The following is a 20,771-nucleotide window of genomic DNA, read 5'->3' on the forward strand; positions in this document are numbered from 1 at the left end:
CACCCCCGCCCCAGGCCGTCGAGTGGCGGCCGCGGAGGCGCATGCGCGCGGGCGGGGCCTTGTCAGGTCGCTCTGACGCGTCGACGCCACGGCCCGGCCCGGGACCGGGCGGGCAGGCAGGCAGGGGCGCCGGCGGCACTGATTGGACCGGACTCGTCTGCGGCCTCTCCCAGCTTGGGCCGCCGTTCCCCACCATGTTCAACGTGGAGAGCCTGGAGCGGGCTGAGCTCGGCGAGAGCCTCCTCACCTGGGTGAGTGCGGCGCGCGCCAGCCCCCCTCGGCACGGGGGTTCCCGCCCCGCCCCTGCGCCCGGGCGGGGGATGGGGTGGGGGGGGGCGGTGGGGTGGGGGCTGCGGGGCTGCCCGCGCGAACAAAGGAAGCGGCGAGGCCCGGGCCTGTGCGGCCGGGGGTCCCCGCCGTCCTGCCGTGCCCTCCCACCGCCCCGCCCGCCTCGGTCTGGCCGGGAAGTTTTGTTGTCATCCCTTCGTTTCTCTGTGTTTTTAAGCAGTGGCTGAGTGACAAAAGTCACCGGGGAAATCGAAGATAATGCAGTATCGACCTTAGAATTATTTCTCTTTAAATGTTCGGAGCTTGCTCTGTAAACATCTTCAGATTGTGTTGTCATTCACAGAAATGTAGTGGATGTTTTACCCTGGTTTTCAGCCACTCCGTAATTTGAGCAGTGACTGTTTCATAGCCATGAAACTTGTATTTGTGTAGCAACCAGTGTATTGGTTTGGAACCACTGGATTTGGTTTTGGGTCTGTGTTTTTATTTTTTTTCCTCTCCATAAGCAACATTTGCTAAGGTAATACCCTCTATATAAAGCTCCATAGTAATCTTATTTAAGAGGTGTTCCTCTTTTAGAGGTTTAGTCTGTACAAGGCCCAAGTTGGCTAAAGCCATGATGGTGTTGAGTAAGCTATGGGGAATGACAGATTAGGTTTCTCTGTGAAAGTCAGGAGGAGATGAGCAGGGGAAATGATGTAGTTGTTAGAAGTGAGCCGTTTGTTTAGAAGGTTTAGAAGGCGGAAGTTTTGGGGAAGAGTGTGCCCCAGTGCTTGATAAAGGTCTCCAATAAGTAACCCGGTTTCTCTTTCCTTCATATTCCTACCCATCTTTGCATCTTTGTTGCGTTTTGCCACTTGTCCTGCTTTTGGCCTTCCATCCTTTCTTTATCATGTGTTGGGAATGGAAGTCCTCTTGCTTATAGGATTCATGAGGAAGTTGGTGTATGTGAATCCTGGCAAAGAAAGGCTGAGAGGCTCAGTGCTAGGAGAAAGATGAAGATTTACTTGGGGAGTGATGAAGTAAGATTTATTGTTATCTGCTATTAGTTTCCATGTGTTTTCATTTTAGCTGTACTAACTATGCACCCCTCGTGCTCTTTGGCAGTAAACTGTCATGCCAATGGCAGAAGCATAAGCTTGAGAGCTTACCTAGCAAGTGGTCACAGTCCCAATGTGCTCCTAACTCCCCAGATTTCCAGGCAACCAACAGACTACCTCTTTCCTTTGCATGTGAGACTACGATACTCAAAACCTGTAAGCTGCTGTAAAATGAAAGAGATTGAGTTTTCTTCTCTACAGTATTGGCCTGTTCAGAGTTATTTGGACTGTTGATACTACCTATTATCCATTTGCAGACTGGACAAAAATGTTAGTAACTTGAGAGTATTTTATTGACGTTTAGCATCTGTGGAGAAGTCTGTGTCAAGTCTGAAAAGATTTCAAAACTAAAATTACTTCAGTATTCTGTTACGTAAGTATGCTGTTCAGATTTGATTTTGAGGTATTACAATTTCAATGAAGTTGTTTTTAAAACTTCACAAGGTTAAGGTGTTTGCTGGCTAGTGAGGGAAGTCACAAAATGCAGAGTCAAAATGCAGTGGTTACTTCCCTGTTCCCAAAAGAATTCTTTGTATGGCCAAATATAGTACAAACCAGTGGCTTATATGTGTTCAAAAGGATTGTTTTATTAACTCCTACTCATGTTCAAATGCAGTGGAAGTTGGATTAGTCTTGATGGAAAATAAGGGTCACTGTTTCTTATTTGTGGAGATGGAAAGGGCAAGTGTATCCATATGAAGTTTATTCAGTGTTTGTGAAAATCTCCTGATTTTCTTGCAGTCCAAAATAAAAAAACATGGAAGGAACTAGTGATTTAGTTTGTTTTTTCTTGCCACATTTGAGGTTGTCAGTTGAGGCTTTTGATTTGTTGAGCAGCAAACTTTACTGTTACCCTTGAAAATAATTTGCACATTCTTAGAAGAGGTAAACCATTTAAAAAAATTTACCACGGCACTAAAAGCTGTCTTGGAAAAGAAGACATAAAAAGAGAAAGCTTAGAGAGGGAACTCACAACAACAGAAAGTCTTGTAGCGTTGACCATCCATAGGAATTATTTCTCAGTCATGTGACCATGTTTGAGCAGTAGTTAGCATTTATAATCATTGGTCCTGAAACTGTATCTATCCAGTGCAGTTTCTTCCTGTCTGTAGTAAAGGTTCGAGCAAATCCCTTTAGATTTCTAACCTTCGCACCCCATCAGACCTGGAGCTAATGAAGACACTAGCTGCATCTTTTTTCGTTAGGAGAAATATTGGTAAATCCTTCTTAAACAACATTAGAATTTGTCAACATGTTTCCCAGGTGACTGTGTGAAGTTACAGGTTATTTTTACAATTTCAGTGCTTTTGTGTGAATGTGCCTTTAGAACAGACTAAGTTAAAAGTGAAGAAGGGTGGTTTCAGTTTATTCCAGGATACATGAAACTTGCAAAAGAAGCAGTGAAGTTTCTTAGTTCTTGCTGAAACAGGCAGTATAAACAAGATGCTTTCTTTTTTTTTTTTTTTCCACTTGCTTTCTCTCAAGTCCGATAATGATTCTTGGGAAACCATTCATTTAGATTGGAGAATAGAGCTGTCTTAATTGCAGTGTATACATACATGGGATGGCCAGTCTTTTCCATTGTGCTGTAGAAGCTGGCTGTTCTTAAGAACTGGTTTAGCCTCCCGAGTTGCTTGCTTCATATTAATATAGAAGTACTTTAACTGGTTTGTCTGTGTTTTAAGTACAGTAGATAAGGCTTCCCACAAGTCTGAGAACCTGTTCAGCCTAAACTCAATGTTTGCTTGGATGGATGTAGGTGAGATGAAACTGCTCCTCCCTCTGCCAACACATGATTTTAATGAGTGAGAATATTTCTTGAGGCCTTTTGCCTTGTATGCATGCAATTCTTCTGGTGTCTTTAAGCTGGAGCAACCTGCTTACCTATGAATAATAATATCTAATATTTATCTTTACTATTTCACCAATACGCTCATTTTTTATGTTATGTTCTAGATTAAGGTGTGATTCTCAGGTTTTTTACCTCTTCAACAGCAGCATCAAATGGGTTCCTGGATCATTTTTGTTCATGATTTTAAACAACTGGGGGAGCTTTTGCTTCCTACCACTTTAACAGATGACCATGATGTTGTTTTGAGGCAGCCAGGGCAGTGGCAACTTGAGCAAAACTGAGCAAAGGACTGGAGCCCAACTACTGACATCTCAAAGTTGCCATTTATACTTAGCAGTGTTTGCAGCCTACTGTAATTGCAGAACTATTACTCTACCAAATCTCTCCCACAAGCCTTTTCTGAGACTATTCTAGGCACTGTGGTATAGTTATCAAAGCTGCACTGCAGCCAAAGCAATTTAGAAAGTGTGGCTGTGAGGTAAACCTGCAATGACACTGAAATTATTTCTATGTATGTAATACAGATTCACAGCGTCTTTTGTGTTTAAAACTTATGTCTGGTCCAAACGGGAACACAGGGATTTACTTTTTTTTTTTTTTTCCCTTGTGTGTAGTGTCAGGAGTGGTTTTAACTCAGATACATCACTGAGTCATTTCTTAAAACATGGGGACCTGTCAAATGTGCATGTGGCAGTTACACTTCAGTAAGTCTGTATCTGAAATCAGTGGGATGGTTAAGGCATTTGGTATGTAATCTGAGAAATTCTCTTTTTTTAATCTAGAACTAACATGTTATACTAAAGAGATTGCTTAGCATTGGTATGTAAACAAAAGGATTCCTCAGAGTTCACTGCTGTCTGGTTCTAAGTAGCAGATTGCTGTGAAGATGTCATGAACTTTCTTTCACTCATTATGAAAAATCTCTCTTATTTTGCAATGTGCTGCCTCCACCAAGCTGCATCTTGCCTGCTTTTTTTTTTTTTGTCTTCTGAACCTCAAGGCCAAATACAGTTCCTGCGGTAGACATATTAAAGTTTTCATGATAAGTGAGAATTTTGTAAACTCTGTACAAGACCCCTGTTTCAGCAGCTTCCATTTTAAAAGCACTCTAGCCATTTATGCAGTATCAATCCTTTGACCTTTCTCCTTTTTGGTGGAAATACCTTCACAGTACAGTGTATCTCTGTCTTCATTGTGGTGGCCTGTCCCAAACTGAAGGATTTGCCTATGTTAGTTTGAAGTATAGATACCACGTGAGTAAGTGCTGAAACAGATTTTGGTTCCTCAGGAAAGCTTCTTGTAATTGCTTTGTAGGCACCCTTCTCAGAGAGGATCAAATCTGCTGGAATTTATTAGGAAAGTTTTTTTTTTTTCTTCTGCTGTGTAGTTACCTCCTTTTCAGACTATGCTTTTTGTGATCCTTATGCATCTATGGTTTTAAATGCTCCTCTGGCTTCTTGTAGATGCACAGTGTAAGAGACTTGCTAAGCCTGTTTAAGCTCTTTCTTCTTTCAATCCTTGATCATGGACCACAAAGTTGCAGGCTTTCATTTTCTTTTGATGATATCATCACATCAGCATCTCTTAACCCTTGAAGAGAACATGCAGTTTCATCACTGGTTGATTATGCTGGTGATGACAGCAGGTCAAGAAGGCGGTTTTGTTTCAGTATGCTGCTGTTCAGACAGAGGGGAAAAATGCTGAGCTTCCCAGCAGTCATGGAGCATGGGTCAAGGTATCTGGCAGATCACAGCCCCTGTATCTGCTGCGACAGACCAGTAGGCTGAGCAACCTTTTTTATGTTTGATGACTCCCTCACTAAGGTAGTAAAGAATGTGTTGCTCCGCCCTTTTAGGGCTAGTTGCCTAAGAGTGATATATCACTCCTATGTTTGAAGGAGCCCAAGTATCTTCCACCATTGTTAAATTACAGGGGTTTTTTTTACCTATTGCTGGGCATTGTCCCAAATTCTGCCTTTTTTTCAATTTATTCCTTTCTAGAGCTGTTCTGTAGCAGTGGTACATTTATAACAATCACTAATTCTCTGAAGAAAAAATGTTGAGATGTGATTCAATAAGTGCTCAACTTCAGCTTCCAGGTCTGCCTCCTCATTTTTCTGGGCGGGGTTTGTGAGATGCTTGAAGAAGGAACTGATTTTGCAGCTGAGAGCTGTGAACCCTGGAGAGTAAAAAGGAAACAAACTTTTTTGATTGCTTGTTAATTTCAAGGTGGGAAGTGAGGAGAAGAAAAAACAGTATCTCCTTTTTGTAATATTTAAACAGTTATGTTAAGGAGGTTAAGTCAAATTGGTGTTTTGCGCAATTATCTTTGTCTTTATTATGAGAACATTTTGAGGTTCTTGAAGTAGAAGATAATATTCTGGTATTCTGTTCTTTATAAACCATCAAAATCTTGGCTGCAATGCGTTTGACTTCTGTAAAGCAATTGGATACCTTTAAGTTGTGGAGCAGGAGAGGGTTAAGAAGAGGGACCCAAGGCTCAGTTGCACTTACAGCTATCTGCTTTCTTGGCTGAGCTGAAGACTCTTGAGTACTGTGACAGTTTAGAAATACTTCTAACTTCGGTTTGCCTCCAGCTTCAGAGCCTAAGTCCAGTGATGCTTAATCAATTTCTTTTGCAAGTCCTAATGATTATTTAAAAAAAAAAAAAAAGCCAAGTGAGGTTGTTTGCCCCACAGCACCTAACACTAGCACAAGGCCAAGGCGGAATTATGTGGCTGGAAGTGAGGGGAGAAGGGTAGTATTGTCTGTTTTGCGGCTTTTATTTCCAGCAGCCTGACAGGTCCTGCCGTACAGGAAAGGAAAAGGGATTAACTCCTTCCCTAACCTAGTGGTAGTGGTCTCCTGCCCTGAAGAGTATGCATGTGCTGTTTTCCTGGCTGCCTTAGTTTGCTCTACGTAGCTTGCCTCATTCCTATGAGTTACTCACTGCTTCTTATTTGAGGCAGTGAACAAGAAACAGAATAGAAAGGAGGAGAAAGGTTTTGGTGAAGGGAGGAGCTCTCTGAGGTTAAAAGCAGGGGAGTCCAGCCAGCACTCCACTCCTGCATGTAGCAGGCAAAAGCTTCTGAATGAATACAAAGTTGGAGTTGTGTTTCAGTGGACTAGCTGGGGCCACCAAGGGTTGGCATTTTTTTGAGGAGACACACACAGGAAGTGTTTTTGGAGTGTTGCATGCAGTAAAGCAAGTATTACACAAAAAGGTGCGTTGTAAATCTGATTGTAATGTGCTTCAGCCCTAGAATTTGTTGGGCTCTTTCATGCCGTTTAGCTGCAAGCTTCTTTGCAAGAGTACACTACACTGCAAGTGTATTGCTTTTTGTCTTCTGTGGAAGTGCTGTTGACTGTTCTGAGCTGTTTTCATACTTAAGCGAAACAATTAAGTATTGTATTCACACTCCATGTGATGTCCAGTTTGGAGCCATTAGACCTGGGAAATGAGCATCCGTATTTTATTGATTCCAGAGCTGCAAAGCGTGAAGTGGGTTATAGACTTTTCTACATTCCTGGATTACATAACATAAAACTTGGCGTGAGCTTGTTTGCAACGGCAGCAAGCTACCTGTAGTTTTACTTCAAGATAAGAATAAGTAGGAATAAGTTTGTGTTTAAATGCAAAAAAGATTGTGGTTGTTTTATCAATTCTACTACCCCATTGGTAATTAGGAAAAAAACCCAACAGGATTCTATCACTCCAGCATGGTTTAGCTGTTTTTATTTTATGGGTAATGCCAAAAGATGGCAGACTGTTCCATGCTGGCTTCTGCCTTCTTTAAGGAATCATGGAATTTGGGCAACCTCTGGAAAATGTTGTTCTGCATACCTACACACTCATAATGAAGTTCAGGAAAATATTTGCTGAAATATAAATCATGGAAATGGAGAAAGTCGCAAACTGCCAGATCTGCTGAATTTAGTTGTGTGCTATACATACGTGTTACCAGTTCTAGAATCTGTGAAGTCTGAAATTTCTTAGGCTGATGAAAACTTACTGCCAGCTCTCTCTGAATCCTATCTTTTAGCTGCTGTGTCTTTCTTACTTTTGTGATCCTGTGAAAGACGGTGTTTCTACACTGATCAGAAAGTTTGTGTAGATGATATTTCAGTAGAACTTAGTGCTCTTGGATTCATCTTCTCTGCCTTTAGGGGAGAGTTTTTTGTTCCACCTGTGAACAGAGATGGTACTTTTCATCTAAATTACAGCTGCAAGAGGGTGGAGTTGCAGGCTTTCAATAGTTATTCTTCTTTTTCTATATTTTGCAGGGACAAAGCTGTCGTCTTTGTTCACTGTTTTTTTTAAAGTAATATTAGAAATATGTATAAATTTGGACTACAAGTGTGGAAAGTTTTTCTGGCTAACATAGTCAAAAAATTAGTGTACTTTGCTTTGCTTTATGCCGTCATATAAAAGCTATGCTTTGCTGCCTGTCTTTTATCTTACTATGGATCAATTTGGGCACATTTGCCTGGTGCTATTCAGATTTCTAGTAGCCTATTGGTCATCATTCAGCATAAAAAGAATTTTGTTCTTTGTTTATTGAGCACTGTTCTGGTATTTGTATTTAACACCTACTTTTAGAGAACAGCTTCATTATCCTCAGCTGGTGAAACTTCCTGAATCCGAGTTCTATGAGTTGCATTATTATCTAGCCTTCTGTAAGTCAAAGAGTGCTGAAGACAGAAGATATCCTACTCTTCCTCTGTTTAATGTGACATCTCTTATTTGTGTTATTTTGTCAACTCTGGGCGACGGGGATGGAAATTTTTGCACTCTAATCAGCAGAGGAAGCTAGTAGTTCACTTCCTGTTAACTCTACCATTTGTGTTTTCTTCCATGAGAAGATGTTTCTACCTGTACAAGGCACATTTTTGGCTTTCTGAAGTTCAGTGCTGCTTGATGGAGTGTGAATGCATGTATCCTATAAATATGGGTGTATTGAGGTAATATTTGGTAATTTCACACTTATTAATAGCTTGTATTTTGAGAAAAGAAGAGAAAATATTAATGGTAAATATTACTTTTATTTAAAACACAATTCAGTAGAAGAAAGCTTGGAAAGAACTGTTGATTTATGGTGCTATGTTAGGCCTTCCTATTACATGATTTTTTCATTTTTTTTTCATCACAAATGGCGTGTAGTGTTTTTTTCATTGCCTGTCTCATCTTGCATTCAAATGAAAGAAGGAATATATTCATTTTCTCCCCTGGGGTTGGTAGATTAGCTTGTCTTCTCATGGATGTTTCTGAAATGGTTAAACCAAACAGCATTCAGACTTGAGACTCTGTTCATTGTGTCTTTAATAATGTGTCATAGTTGAACATAGCAGTTAGCAGCAGCTTAGTGGCAATGCCAAGACAGTACAGTAATAACTGGCTTATGCTTTCATGGCTCTCATCTCACAGTCTTACTTAAAAGTAAGCTAGATTTAGTCAAAGTTTTTCTTTACTTTCTGTGCTTTCTGCAGAGGAGATATGTAGTTTGGAAAACTTAAACTATGAATGAAATAATCTTGCAGATTTCTTAGGTAATATTGGGTGAATGTATGAGGACAAAAATATCCAGTCCTCCATAATGTTCTCTGCCAGTTTGCACTTTCAAATGTTCTTGCTAGTGGCTTGAGTACTTGATTCACATCCAACTCAGTGAGGCTGTTTCCTTTCTTGTTCTTACTCCTTTTAGCAACTTTTCCCTGTCTTAGCTGTGTGATCTGTTTCTTCTGTGGTGCTGCAGTACTATTCTAGGCACTGCATGGCAGCTAGTTGTAACCTTGCATAGTCAGTTCCAAAAATGTAGGGAAATAATGGGTAAATAGTTCTAAAAGAACATTTAGAGGTTAGGGAGTTCTTTGCTGGTCTTCTTTGCTAAATAATTAATTGGAAACTGACCGTTATCTTCTGTTGTGTTTGTGCATAACATAACCGGTCACAGAGTGTCCTATCTACTAAGAACCTCTAATAAAGATTTCAGATATTATTACAAAAGAAGGTCTATACAAAAAGGTCTATTATGCGACTGCACCATCAATAAACACCAAGCTATACATATAATCACTGAATGAATCCTTTTCTTAACTCTTAGTGTTGAGAAGGAACAGATGCTGGAGACATATTTTTCTGTCTTTGGTGGGGCAAAGGAGAGGTTGCTGGAACTTTGAATATTTCCAGGGATGGGGCACCTACCACCTCCCTGACAACCTATTCCAGTGTTTCACCGCCCTCATGGTAAAAAATTTCTTCCTTATATCTAGTCTCAATTTACCCTCTTTTAGTTTAAAACCATCACCCCATGTCATATCACAACCGGCTCTGCTAAAAACTCTGTCCTCATCTTTCTTTTAAGTACTGAAAGGCTGCTGTAAGGTCTCTTTGGAGACTTCTCTGGGCTGAACAACCTCAACTGTCAACTTTTCTTCACAGGAGAGGTGTCCACCACTTTGGTCATCTTTGTGGCCTCCTCTGGACTCGCTCTAACAGATCCTTGTCCTTCCTGTGCTGAGGACTGTGGAACTGAACACAGGGCTCCAGGTGAAGGCTTACGAGAGCAGGAGGGCATAACCACCTCCCTGGACTGTCTGGTCACACTTCTTTGATGCAGCCCAGAATATAGTTGGCATTTTGGGCTGCAAGCGCACACTACTGGCTCATATTGAGCTTCTCATCCACCAGCACACCCAAGTCCTCCTCTTTGGGACTACTTTCAATCCATTTTCTGCCCAGCCTGTAATTGTGCTTGGGACTGCTCTGACCCAGGTGCAGGATCTTGCACTTGGCCTTCTTTGTACCTCATGAGGGAGGTTCATAAAGGCTCACTTCTTGAGCTTGTCCAGGTCCCTCTGAATGGCCTCCTGCCTCAGGCAGGATGTCAGGACTCCATATACTGGTGGAAGAAGTGGAGAAAAAGGAGTCATAACAGGGAGTGGGATTTCATTTATAGTTTTGGGGAACTAACAATGGGTACAGTATTACTCAAGATATAGAAGGAGTTCCAGCAGGGTGAGAGAGAAATCTTCTAGGAGGAAACACATCACAATGCACAGGAAGTTTAGTGTTTTAACAGCTGTTACTGAATAGCTGCTTACAGGCACACGTACAAAAATATTTGCTTCTTTGTCTTCACAGCTGGACTCTGCTCATGTATTGCTGCATTCTTATCATTCTTCTCTTCTGGAAAATGAACTCTGCTGTTTCTTAGAGTAGTTTAGCATTTTGTACAACTGTCTAAAAATGGTGTAGTAGTTTAACTTTGACATAAATTTGCAAAGCTGTTTTATGTAGGTTTTTTGGGAAGAAAATATGTTACTTTTATATCTGAATGATACGAAAAGGACATAGTTTCTTTGTTCTAAGAAGTGAATAAATATTTTAAGGCATAAATTGGACACATTAGTTGAAATATTACGCAGTGTGTTCCTTTCTTATGTAAGCAAAGATAGTTATTACAAAATGTAAAGGTATGTGAAGAGACAAGTCGTGTAATAAGTTTGTATTTCTTTCTGTTCTTTGTCATACAATATGAAAAGCATTATTGTCCTCAACGGCAGTCTTGCATATGTGAGGGGAAAAAAAGTGTTCAGCCTGGTTACTTGAGCCTTAATGACAGGTGTGACCTTTTGTTGTATATGAAGTATTGAAGAAGTGTGATAAAATTAGGTACAAAAAAGGAGACAGTGAGCATCTTGTTTTTCTGCTTTGTGGAAATAGGCTTAGCAACTTCATAGAATCATAGAATAGATTGGGTTGGAGGGGACCTTAAAGATAATCTAGTTCCAACCCCTCTGCCGTGGGCAGGGACATCCCACTAAATCAGGCTGTGTGAGGCCCCTTGCCTTGAACACCTCCAGGGATGGGGCATCCACGACTTCCCTTGGCAACCTGTGCCAGTGTCTCACCACTTTCGTAGTGCAGAAATTCTTCCTAATGTCTAGTCTGAATCTGCCCCTCTCCAGTTTTTACCTGTTCCCCCTGGTCCTGTCCTCACAAGCCTTTATGAATAGCCCCTCTCCAGCTTTCCTGTAGGCCCCCTTCGGGTACTGGAAGGTTGCTATAGGATTTCCTCTGAGCCTTCTCTTCGCTAGGCTGAACAAGCCCAACTCTCCCAGCCTGTCCTCATAGCAGAGGTGCTTCAGCCCTCTGATCATCTTTGTAGCCCTCCTCTGGACCTGTTCCAACAGCTCCATATCCTTCTTGCATTGAAGATTCCAGAACTGGACACAGTATTCCAGACGAGGTCTCACAAGAGAGGAATAGAGGGGCAGAATCACTTCTCTCAACCTGTTGGCTACACTTCTTTTCATGCAGCCCAGGATACGGTCGGCCTCCTGGGCTGCGAGCGCATATTGCCAGCTCATGTCAAACTTCTCATCAACCAGCACCCCTAAGTCCTTCTCTGCAGGGCTGCTCTCTACTACATCATCCCCCATCATGTAACGTCCATCGGGATAGTCATATCTCCTACACACATTCTTATTTAGTCAAGGAGGTCTTTCATATATCAAGATAGAAAATGAATTCTAAAAAATCTGATTAGTTTGCAGTCTGTTTGAAGACCTCCTTAATGCCCAAATATTGCTTATTTTAAAAAAATCACTTTGTCTATTTTTAAAAAATTGTTATAGTATTAGTTCTTAAGTGATTTTTTTTTATTGGGCTGTTCTGCAGCAAAGTGATTTAAATTTTCATTATTTGGAAGTATAATATGCAAAATGAGAAACAAGATTTCATTATCTGTGCTTGAATATTTTATCCTTACAACATCTTCAACTTCTTTGAGCATCAGCGTCCATTATATCACTGCAGCTTCTTTGGCTAGAACGTATAATTTCCTGTTTAATATGTTTCGAGTTTGCAAATTCAAATTCAGAACTGTCTGTATTTCTTCAACAGTATTGCTGCAATTCAGAGAGTGTAGGTCATGTCCTCTATTATGTCAATGACCAGCTAGTGTGCATGGAGCTCTGCCTGGGGAGGGATGAAGAACCTATTGAGAGCTTACGTGTCAGGATTAATCATAGAATCATAGAATCACCATGTTGGAAAGGACCCGCTGGACCATCGAGTCCAACCATTCCTAACACTCCCAAACACTAATGGGAAAGCAGGAACAGGTAACCTTGTAGTGGGGGTCTGCTGCAAGCCACCAAACCAGGCAGACTGAGTGGATGAGGCCCTCTATAGACAGGCACAGCCTCACATTTGCAAGGCTTGGTTCTCTTAAGGGACTTCGACCACCCATGGACATCAGGGCAAGCAATCCAGGAGGTTCCTGAAATGCGTTGATGACAACTTCCTTCTCCAAGTGATAGAAGATCCAATGAGGAGAGGTGCTGTGCAAGACCTGGTTCTCACCAACAAGGAGAGACTGGTGGAGAATGTGAAGCTCAAGGGAAGCTTTGACTGCAGTGACTGTGGAACAGTGGAGTTAAAGGTCCTTAGGGCTGCAAGGAGGGCATGCAGCACGCTCACTACCCTGGACTTCAAGAGAGCACATTTTGGCCTCTTCAGGGATCTGCTTGGTAGGATATAAGGGGATAAAGCCCTGGAGGGCAGAAGGGCCAAGGAAACTGATTAATATTCAAGGATCATCTCCTCCAAGCTCAGCAACACTGTATTCCAATATAGAGGGAGTCAGGCAGAAACACCAAGAGGGCTGCATGGAACTCTTGGACAAACTTAAACTCAAAAAGAAGACTTCAGATGGTGGAAGCAAGGGCAGGAAGCCCACAAGGAATACAGAGAAATTGTCTGACCAGCCAGGAGGGATCCTTTCAGGAAAGCTAAAGCACTGATAAAATTAAATCTGGCCAGGGACATCAAGGGGAACAAGAAAAGCTTCTGTAGCTATACTGGTGACAAAAGGAAAACTAGGAAGAATGTGGGCCCTCTCCAGAAGGAAACAGAAGACCTGGTTACCTGGGATACAGAGAAAGCTGAGGTACTCAATGACTCTTTTGTTTCCATCTTCACCAGTGAGAGCTCAAGCCACACTGCACAGAAGGCAAAGGCAGGGACTGAGAAAATGAGGAACTGCCCATTGTAGGACACAATCAGGTCTGAGACCACCTAAGGATGCACAGGGTGCTCAAATCCATGGAACCTGATAAGATGCATCTGCAAGTCCTGAGGAAACTGGTGAATGAAGTTGCCAAGCCACACTCCATCATATTTGAGAAGCTGTAGCAGTCTGGTGAAGATCCCACTGACTAGAAAGTGGAAACATAACCCCAGTTTTTTAAAAATGGAAGACCTGGGAGACAACAGGCTGGTCAGTCTCACTTCTCTGTCTGGCAAGGTCATGGAGTGGATCCTCCTGGAAATTCTGCTGAGGCACATGGAAAATTAGGAGGTGAGAACCAACATGGCCTCACTGAGGACAAATCATGCTTGCTGGATTTGGTGGCCTTCTAGGATAGATAGCCGCGGATAAGGGAAGAGTAACTGACATCATCTGCCTGGACTTGTGCAAAGCATTTAACACTGTCCTACACAATATTCTGGTCAATAAATTGGAAAGATAGGGGTATGGCACATGGACCACATGGTGCATAAGGAATTGGCTGGATGGTTGCACTCGAGAGTTGTGTTAGCAGCTCAGTGTCTGAGTGCAGTCCGATAACACCTCAGGGCTTGAGCTGGTATTGGAACTGGTGGTGTTTAGCATCTTTGTCACAGATGTGGACAGTGGGATTGAGTGCACCCTCAGCAATTTTGCTGATGACACCAAGCTGTGAAGCGTGGTTGACGCATTGGAGGGAAGGGATGCCATGTAAAAGAACCTTGACAGACTCAAGAGGTGGGCCTGTGTAAATGTCTTCAAGTTCAGCAAGGCCAAGTGCAAGATCCTGCACCTGGATCATGGCAGTCCCCAGCACAGTTACAGGCTGGGTGGAGAATGAGATTGAGAGTAGCCCTGAAGAGAAGGACTTGCTGGTGGATGAGAAGCTCAACATGAGCCAGCAGTGTGCGCTTGCAGCCCAGAATGCCAACTAAATCCTGGGCTGCATCAAAGAGGTATGATCAGCAGGTTGAGGGAGGCAGTTCTCTCCCTCTACTATGCTCTTGTGAGACCCTACCTGGATTCCTCAGCACAGGAAGGACATGGATCTGTTAGAATGAGTCCAGAGGCCGGCTATGAAGATGTTCAGAGAGATTGGATAAGTTGAAAAGACTGTACTGAAGGCCCTTTTCTGCACCAAGGGAGAAAGACAGAAGAGGTAGGGGGAGGATTTTGGGTAGCTTGTATGCTCTATGCGTGAAAATGGAGTCGATGACTAGAATCTATACAGAAATTGCAGGAGTGTTGGATCTAGGTGATTTTTTTAAGGTCCTTTCCAACCCAAACCATTCTGTGAAATTGTGTGTTGATGAGTGTTTTTGTGTTAAGAGATTATTCTTGCTCCTATGTAATGTAGAATATTATGCAGCATCCACAGAAATTTAACGTTAGGTTGGTCTCAGTAAGTGTGTTTAGTGTGCTGTCTGTGGAGAGGAGTGAGTTACAAACTAGCTCGTTTTTCGTCGTATGGAATTCTATCATCACAGTCCTATGGTCCTTGGCGTTTCCCTTCAGAACAGCAGCATTTTTGAATCCTGGCTTCCATCTGAAGACCACAGGCTTGCCACTATAGGGACCTTACTGTATGTCACTGTGGTAAGAAAACACACTGAAATATTAAGAACACCATTAGTGCGTAGACCTGTTAGGATTTAGCGGCATTGTGCTGTCATCTTCCGTCTGATAGTATGGAATAGTTAAGTTTGGAGTTTGTATGTCCCTCTATGTTTGATCTTCTGGTTGTTGGAAGCCTGTGAGAGTTTTGTGTGATCAGTGTTATTTCTAAAAGCCAGGTTTCATACATAAGTTCACTGAGAGAGGTTACTGGAATATATGCTCCAGAAGTACTTGAGTGGGTGAACAGAAGGCCTAATGACTTTACAAATTGGGAAATGCTGTGGAAAATTTGGCTTTTTGAGAATGTACTGCTGTTGCTTGTAGCAAAATATACAAGTTTACATAAACAAAGATGCTAGGGTCTGTCAGTAGTTCATTTGCTTGATTGCTATTAAATCTAAATCTAAATCTTCTTAATTCCTAACATACACTAAGCTTGTGGGGTTTATTCTGTTCTGCTTGTATTTGGTAGCTTTTTAAATTTCTTGACGTTGAAGTGAGAGAAGATAACCTTTTCTTTTTTTCCCATAGATCCAGACTTTTAATGTTGAGGCACCATGCCAGACTGTGGAAGATTTAACGAATGGGGTTGTGATGGCCCAGGTTCTTCAAAAAATGTAAGAAATTACTTATTTAATGAATTAAATACACACAGTTTTATTATCTCTACATTTTTGTGTATTTGAGTTCAAACTTGGCTGTATTCCATATGGATGTGACCTTTTTTCCTGTACATAGACTGCATAGTCCTCGTTATTATTTGATACTACAGTCAGTAAATCAGTAATGTTAGTTAGTTACATGCAGTAAAACTTCTGTGATAAACTGAATGGAGCTGTTGATGTCATTGGTTGCAAAGATACTACATTCTTTAAGTAAAGAATAATAGCTGTTACACTACATGTTTTCGTTCATTTGAACTTTGATGAAATAGGATAAAACGCAATAGTTCAACAGCTCAGTGTAATCTAGGGTGTTTCTGTGAACTATAGATATGTATCTGAAATGTAGCTATATGCAGAATTATAAATTTTCACAGAAAGGAACTTTTAGTTGTTCATGAGCACCTTAAGCAGCATTTACTAAAGCTTCAATTTACAAATTGAACGTGCCAGTTACTACAGACCTGTCTTTTTTTGAGCTAGATCTGCTTTATTCCTTTTACTGTGAAGAGAGTAGTCTTGAGTTTAAATGCAGAATAAAACGCTTTCGGTATAGTTCGTTGAAAATGAAAATCAGGCAGGTACTGAATAGATATAAACAGTTTTCTGTTAGAATTCTTTTGGTTTGCATCAAAAAATTGTAGAAACATTGAGGCTGGAAGGCACCTCTGTAGTGTTTGATCCAATTCACCTGCTCAAGGCAGAATCTGCTAGAGCAGCTTGCCCCAGGTTTGTGTCCAGTCATATTTTGAGTATACAGAAGGATGGAGACTCCGCAGCTCCTCTGGGCTACCTGTTCCGATATTCAATTGCCCTCACAGTTTGGTGTTCTTTTTTTGGTTTTTTTTTTGTTTAAGAAGAAAAATAAAAAGTTGCAGGAGGCATTTTTTTCCTTTATGTTCAGATGGAAGTACTTATCTGTCAATTTGTGGCCACTGCCACTTGTCTGTTCACTAGACAGCACTGAGAATATTATGTGAGGGTATAAAGAAGAAGGAGCCGTCAGGTATTTATACACAGGATTGATAAGATCCCACTGAGCCTTCGCTTCTTGAATCTAAACAGACAGCTTGCTCAGTCTCACCTCATATGACAGGTGCTCTGGTCTGTTAATCATCTTAATTGCCCTTTGCTGACCATCGTTCTATGTTCGCTTCCTTGTCATACGGAGGAGTCCAGAACACAGCACTTCAACTGTGTTCTCACCGCAGCTGAGTACTATCTCCCTTGGCCTTCTGTCCATGCATTTTCTATTGCTGTCCAGGATGTGGTTGGCCGCCTTTGCTACAAGTACACGTTGCTGGAATATTGTTCAGCTTGGTTTCTACCAAGCTTCTCTGCAAAGCTGCTTCCGAAGCAGTTGGCCCACAGCATATGCTGGTGTATGGGGTTTGCACTTACCTTTGCTGAAATGCATAAGGTTCCTGTCAGCCCATTTCTCCAGGCTGTTGAGGTCCTTCCAAATGGCAGAACAATTATCAAGTATATCAAACACTCCTTCCAGTTTTGTATTATATGAAAACTTGCAATCTCTTACATTATTTAGGTCACTATTAAAGATGTTTAATAGCATTGATCCCTTGGGTATACCGCTGGTGCGGACTGGCCTCCAGCTGGACTTCATGTGCTGCTCATAACTCTTTGAGCCTGGCAGGTCAGCTGTTTTTCAACCCACCTCACCAATTAACCCAATTTACGCAAGCCATGCTTCATCAGTCACTTAACTTAATGATGGGCCAACAGTTGGAAAACTGTATATTATTCATTGACTAGTTCAAAGACTGATCAGAATTTGGATCTAAATCATAATATACTTTAATGCAAAGCAAATGAAACTTTGGTGTCAAAGGCCCCTCAATGACTTTGCTGACTATTTTAGCTTGATCTACTGTGCCTTGGAATACTGTATTTCTCTTTGCCTTGGTACTAAGAAAGGAGAACTGTTCTGATGTATTTATATTGTACATCTCTTTTCAAAACATGTTTCATGTTTTGAAAAGAGATGTACAATGTAAATATTGCATTTTGTAGCATTATTTAAAAATATTTCCAGTAGCAATTGCCATGCTGATGCTGAATGCGGGAATTCACTGGTTTACCCAGTGTATGTGTAAAGATCAGCTAAGCAATTTAAGATTCTTTCTCTATGTACTAGGTAATAATTTGAACCCTACACAATTGGTATTTGGGTGTCTTACTTTCTGATAATTGTGCTTCAGACTTCCCATTTTGTGTACTTGTGCAGTGAATACATTGATTCTCATACAGAGACTTAGCAATAGTATTAATAAATCTGTGTTTTTTGAAGTGCGGCAGCAAGCTAATCATTAATTGTAAAACAGTAGTGATGACATGATCAACTTTTTGGGGAAAATATTATTCTTTTTTTTTGTAGATGGCTAAAAGAAGATGGCTAAAATTGATTTCTGAAATGGATATCAATGGTTACAGAATAGCCAAATGTGGTCAGTTTCCCTGGACATGAGAGATGGAAACATAGGCCAAATAAAGGGATCAGTGTTTGCACAGTTGACTATAGAATTGATCATGTTGACAAGAGCATTCCTTGAAAATAAAAAAAAAAAAAATTGACACTAGCAGTGAAGTCCTACTTTTGGTCCTTTAAATAGATACCACAGGAAAAATACTTAGTCAGGAACCAGGGAATATTCAACAATATGAATGAAGCCTAGAGCAAGCTTTTCCAGTCCACCCTTCCTCTTATTTGAGCAGCACTAGCTCCCTCTTTGTCCCAGGAAAGATAACGATGTTAAAGAAAATTTTTGCAGGTATAGAGATGTTTAAGGGCAAGACAGCTGAATGCTCAAGGTTATGCATTGATGTTAAATAGCAAAGAGCAAGCACCCTGTCAGATATCATTTGCAGTGAAAACAAGAACAGTTGTGGCTTTGACATGAAAATCTCGTAACAAGTTAATCTTCAAAGGGCAGATATATTGTCTTGAATAAGAAACAAAGCTGAAATGCTGTTACTTTTATTTCTTTGAGAGAAGAGTACGCTAGTATTTCTGTAATGCACGTTCCTTGAAATTTGTGTGTCGTTCAGCATAGCTGGCTCCTGTTTAGGGTTCTTCATCAATGTATTCTTTGAGGGTAGTAGTACTAGTAGGTTAATTACATAAAGGTGAGAATGGAGAATTCTGACAACCCTTGGGTGTATCAGGGCTTAAACTGTATAATGTTTAAAAAATAGCTGAAAGAGCAGATTAATATATCCAGTGAGAATTTTTAATAAAAAGAAAAAAACCAAGTTCACTCTGAATGAAGAAAATGCAGAAAAAATGCAGGCAGTGAAGAACTCAAATTAAGTGAGGTAGAGGATTGAGGAAAATTGAAAGACGTTGGGGTGATCTAGTGATCTGGATATATTTCCATAGAAGAGTAAGGATAGCATTTCTTCTTGAAAACTTTAAAGTTTAAAAGTCTGAACTCTGTTGTCTCTGATTTTTAACCTCCAACTTCCTAGAAAGTGTCCACTGGTACTTATGAGGGCAGGAGATAGTGGAAAACAGGTGAAGTTAAGACAGTACTTAATGGTGAGGAAGGTTTCAAAGAGCTCCCTAGTTCAGGAAATTTGGGTTTTTAGATATATAGAAAATTTGCACAGTGTGGAACCATAGGAGTGAAAGAAAAATAGGAAGAATATTACTTATTCATCGGATGATTAAAAAATAGCTGTGCCATATGGCAAGTGTTTGGAAGGGGCCAGCAGCTCCTTCCATTTTTCTTAATTGTTTTTGCATTGTTCTCATTGTTTTTTGCACTTAGGGTAGCAGCTGGTTTGTAAGTAAGGACCATTCATCAGAAGTAACAACTCATGTAGCAGAATTTTCTGTAATAAAACTGGTGGAAGAGGCTGAGAAAAGTGTATAGAGGCTGTACTGACACCTTTGGAAGCTTTTCACTGATGTGGTATGTGGTATAAAATGGCAGAAATGTGTGCTTTGTAACCAAACATGAGATAACAGATTCAGTTGTTAGTAAACAGATGTTGGCAAATCTCCGAGGGACACTTTCTTTTTTTCATAAAACTTTTGTCTTTGAATTTCAGGTTAAAGTACCTTTGAATGGAATTCTCCAGTGCTAACTATATTATCTCAGAGAAGAAATTCAGCCTATGCTTTAACTTGTCTTTTTTTGTATTATTCTGTGAGATTCACTGTTCATTTGTGTTCAGATGGGAAGGTTGTTCTGCTAAAAGGCAGAACTGATAGACATACAGTAAGATAAAATGCTGGTACACAATCAGTGTTGATGATTATTTTATGGAGTACTGTAATCCAGGAGTAAAGATTGGAAACAAATGTTTGAACTATCTATGAGTAGACTATGCCTAAAATCACATAGCTTATGCCATTTAGAAAGCAGCTAGAACTGCCATAGCTTTCTTCTGAATTGCATCCTCCTTTTCTTCATGTTTTTTTTTTGTAGCCTTCACTGATATTACTCATATTTTCACTGTCCATTGGCATCCCAATAACAGGATAATTCCCTATTTTATACTGCAGTTTTAGATTCTCCTTTCATCCCACTCCAGAGACTGTTTAGTACCAAGTATCCCTCTTGTTTTAATTCTTTCTTTGTCTGTCATCCTGGCCCTGGTATATGTAAGAGATGGTACATATTTTAATTTGTCAGGTGTGTATTCACTTAATGAATTATTAATTTGTAGTATTTTACATTGCAGCATGCTGTGTATGTTTTAACACATGCAGAACACAAAAGTCGTGCTTTTGTATACCTCTGGGGGAAGGAAATTTTTGTAAACAGGCATGTCTTAAAGCAGTTTTCTGTACCACTGTTAAAATGAGTAATAATCATGAGTTATACTACATGCTCTGTGGGTTGGTTTTCTCTAGGAGAATATTTCTGTCTCTTGGCATCTATGAAGTGGAGATGTGATCACTTAAATAAAGGAAAATTTGCATGCAGAATAAGATGGAAATGATATAAATGAGCACTGCTGAAAACAACATCACATGAAGTGATGCAGCATTAACAACAGCATAAGTATCTTGTGCTCTGAAGAAAAGTCCCAGTTATCTGCAGTACTGTTCAGATACTAGGCAGCAATGAACTAGTACATAACAGAAATACCTTTGTAATCATGGGAAGTTATCCAGTGCAACATATTGTCAAAGCTTGGATGTAGGCACAGGA

General features: G+C 40.7%; 1 protein-coding gene across 5 annotated transcripts in view; it reads left to right on the plus strand.

The window, feature by feature from the left end:
* The first annotated feature begins 18 nt into the window (after nucleotides 1–18).
* The window catches only part of HOOK3 (hook microtubule tethering protein 3), a 94,612-nt gene continuing 73,859 nt past the window's right edge, over nucleotides 19–20,771 (plus strand). For all 5 annotated transcript variants that reach the window (XM_054054891.1, XM_054054894.1, XM_054054893.1 and 2 more), the window contains exons 1-2: nucleotides 19–251; nucleotides 15,461–15,546. In XM_054054891.1, the coding sequence (XP_053910866.1) occupies nucleotides 42–251; nucleotides 15,461–15,546 (296 nt within the window). In that variant the 5' untranslated portion in view covers nucleotides 19–41. The remainder of the gene's footprint in view (nucleotides 252–15,460; nucleotides 15,547–20,771) is intronic.

This window comes from Cuculus canorus, chromosome Z (genome assembly GCF_017976375.1).
Source record: "Cuculus canorus isolate bCucCan1 chromosome Z, bCucCan1.pri, whole genome shotgun sequence".
NCBI classification, from domain to species: Eukaryota; Metazoa; Chordata; class Aves; order Cuculiformes; family Cuculidae; genus Cuculus; species Cuculus canorus.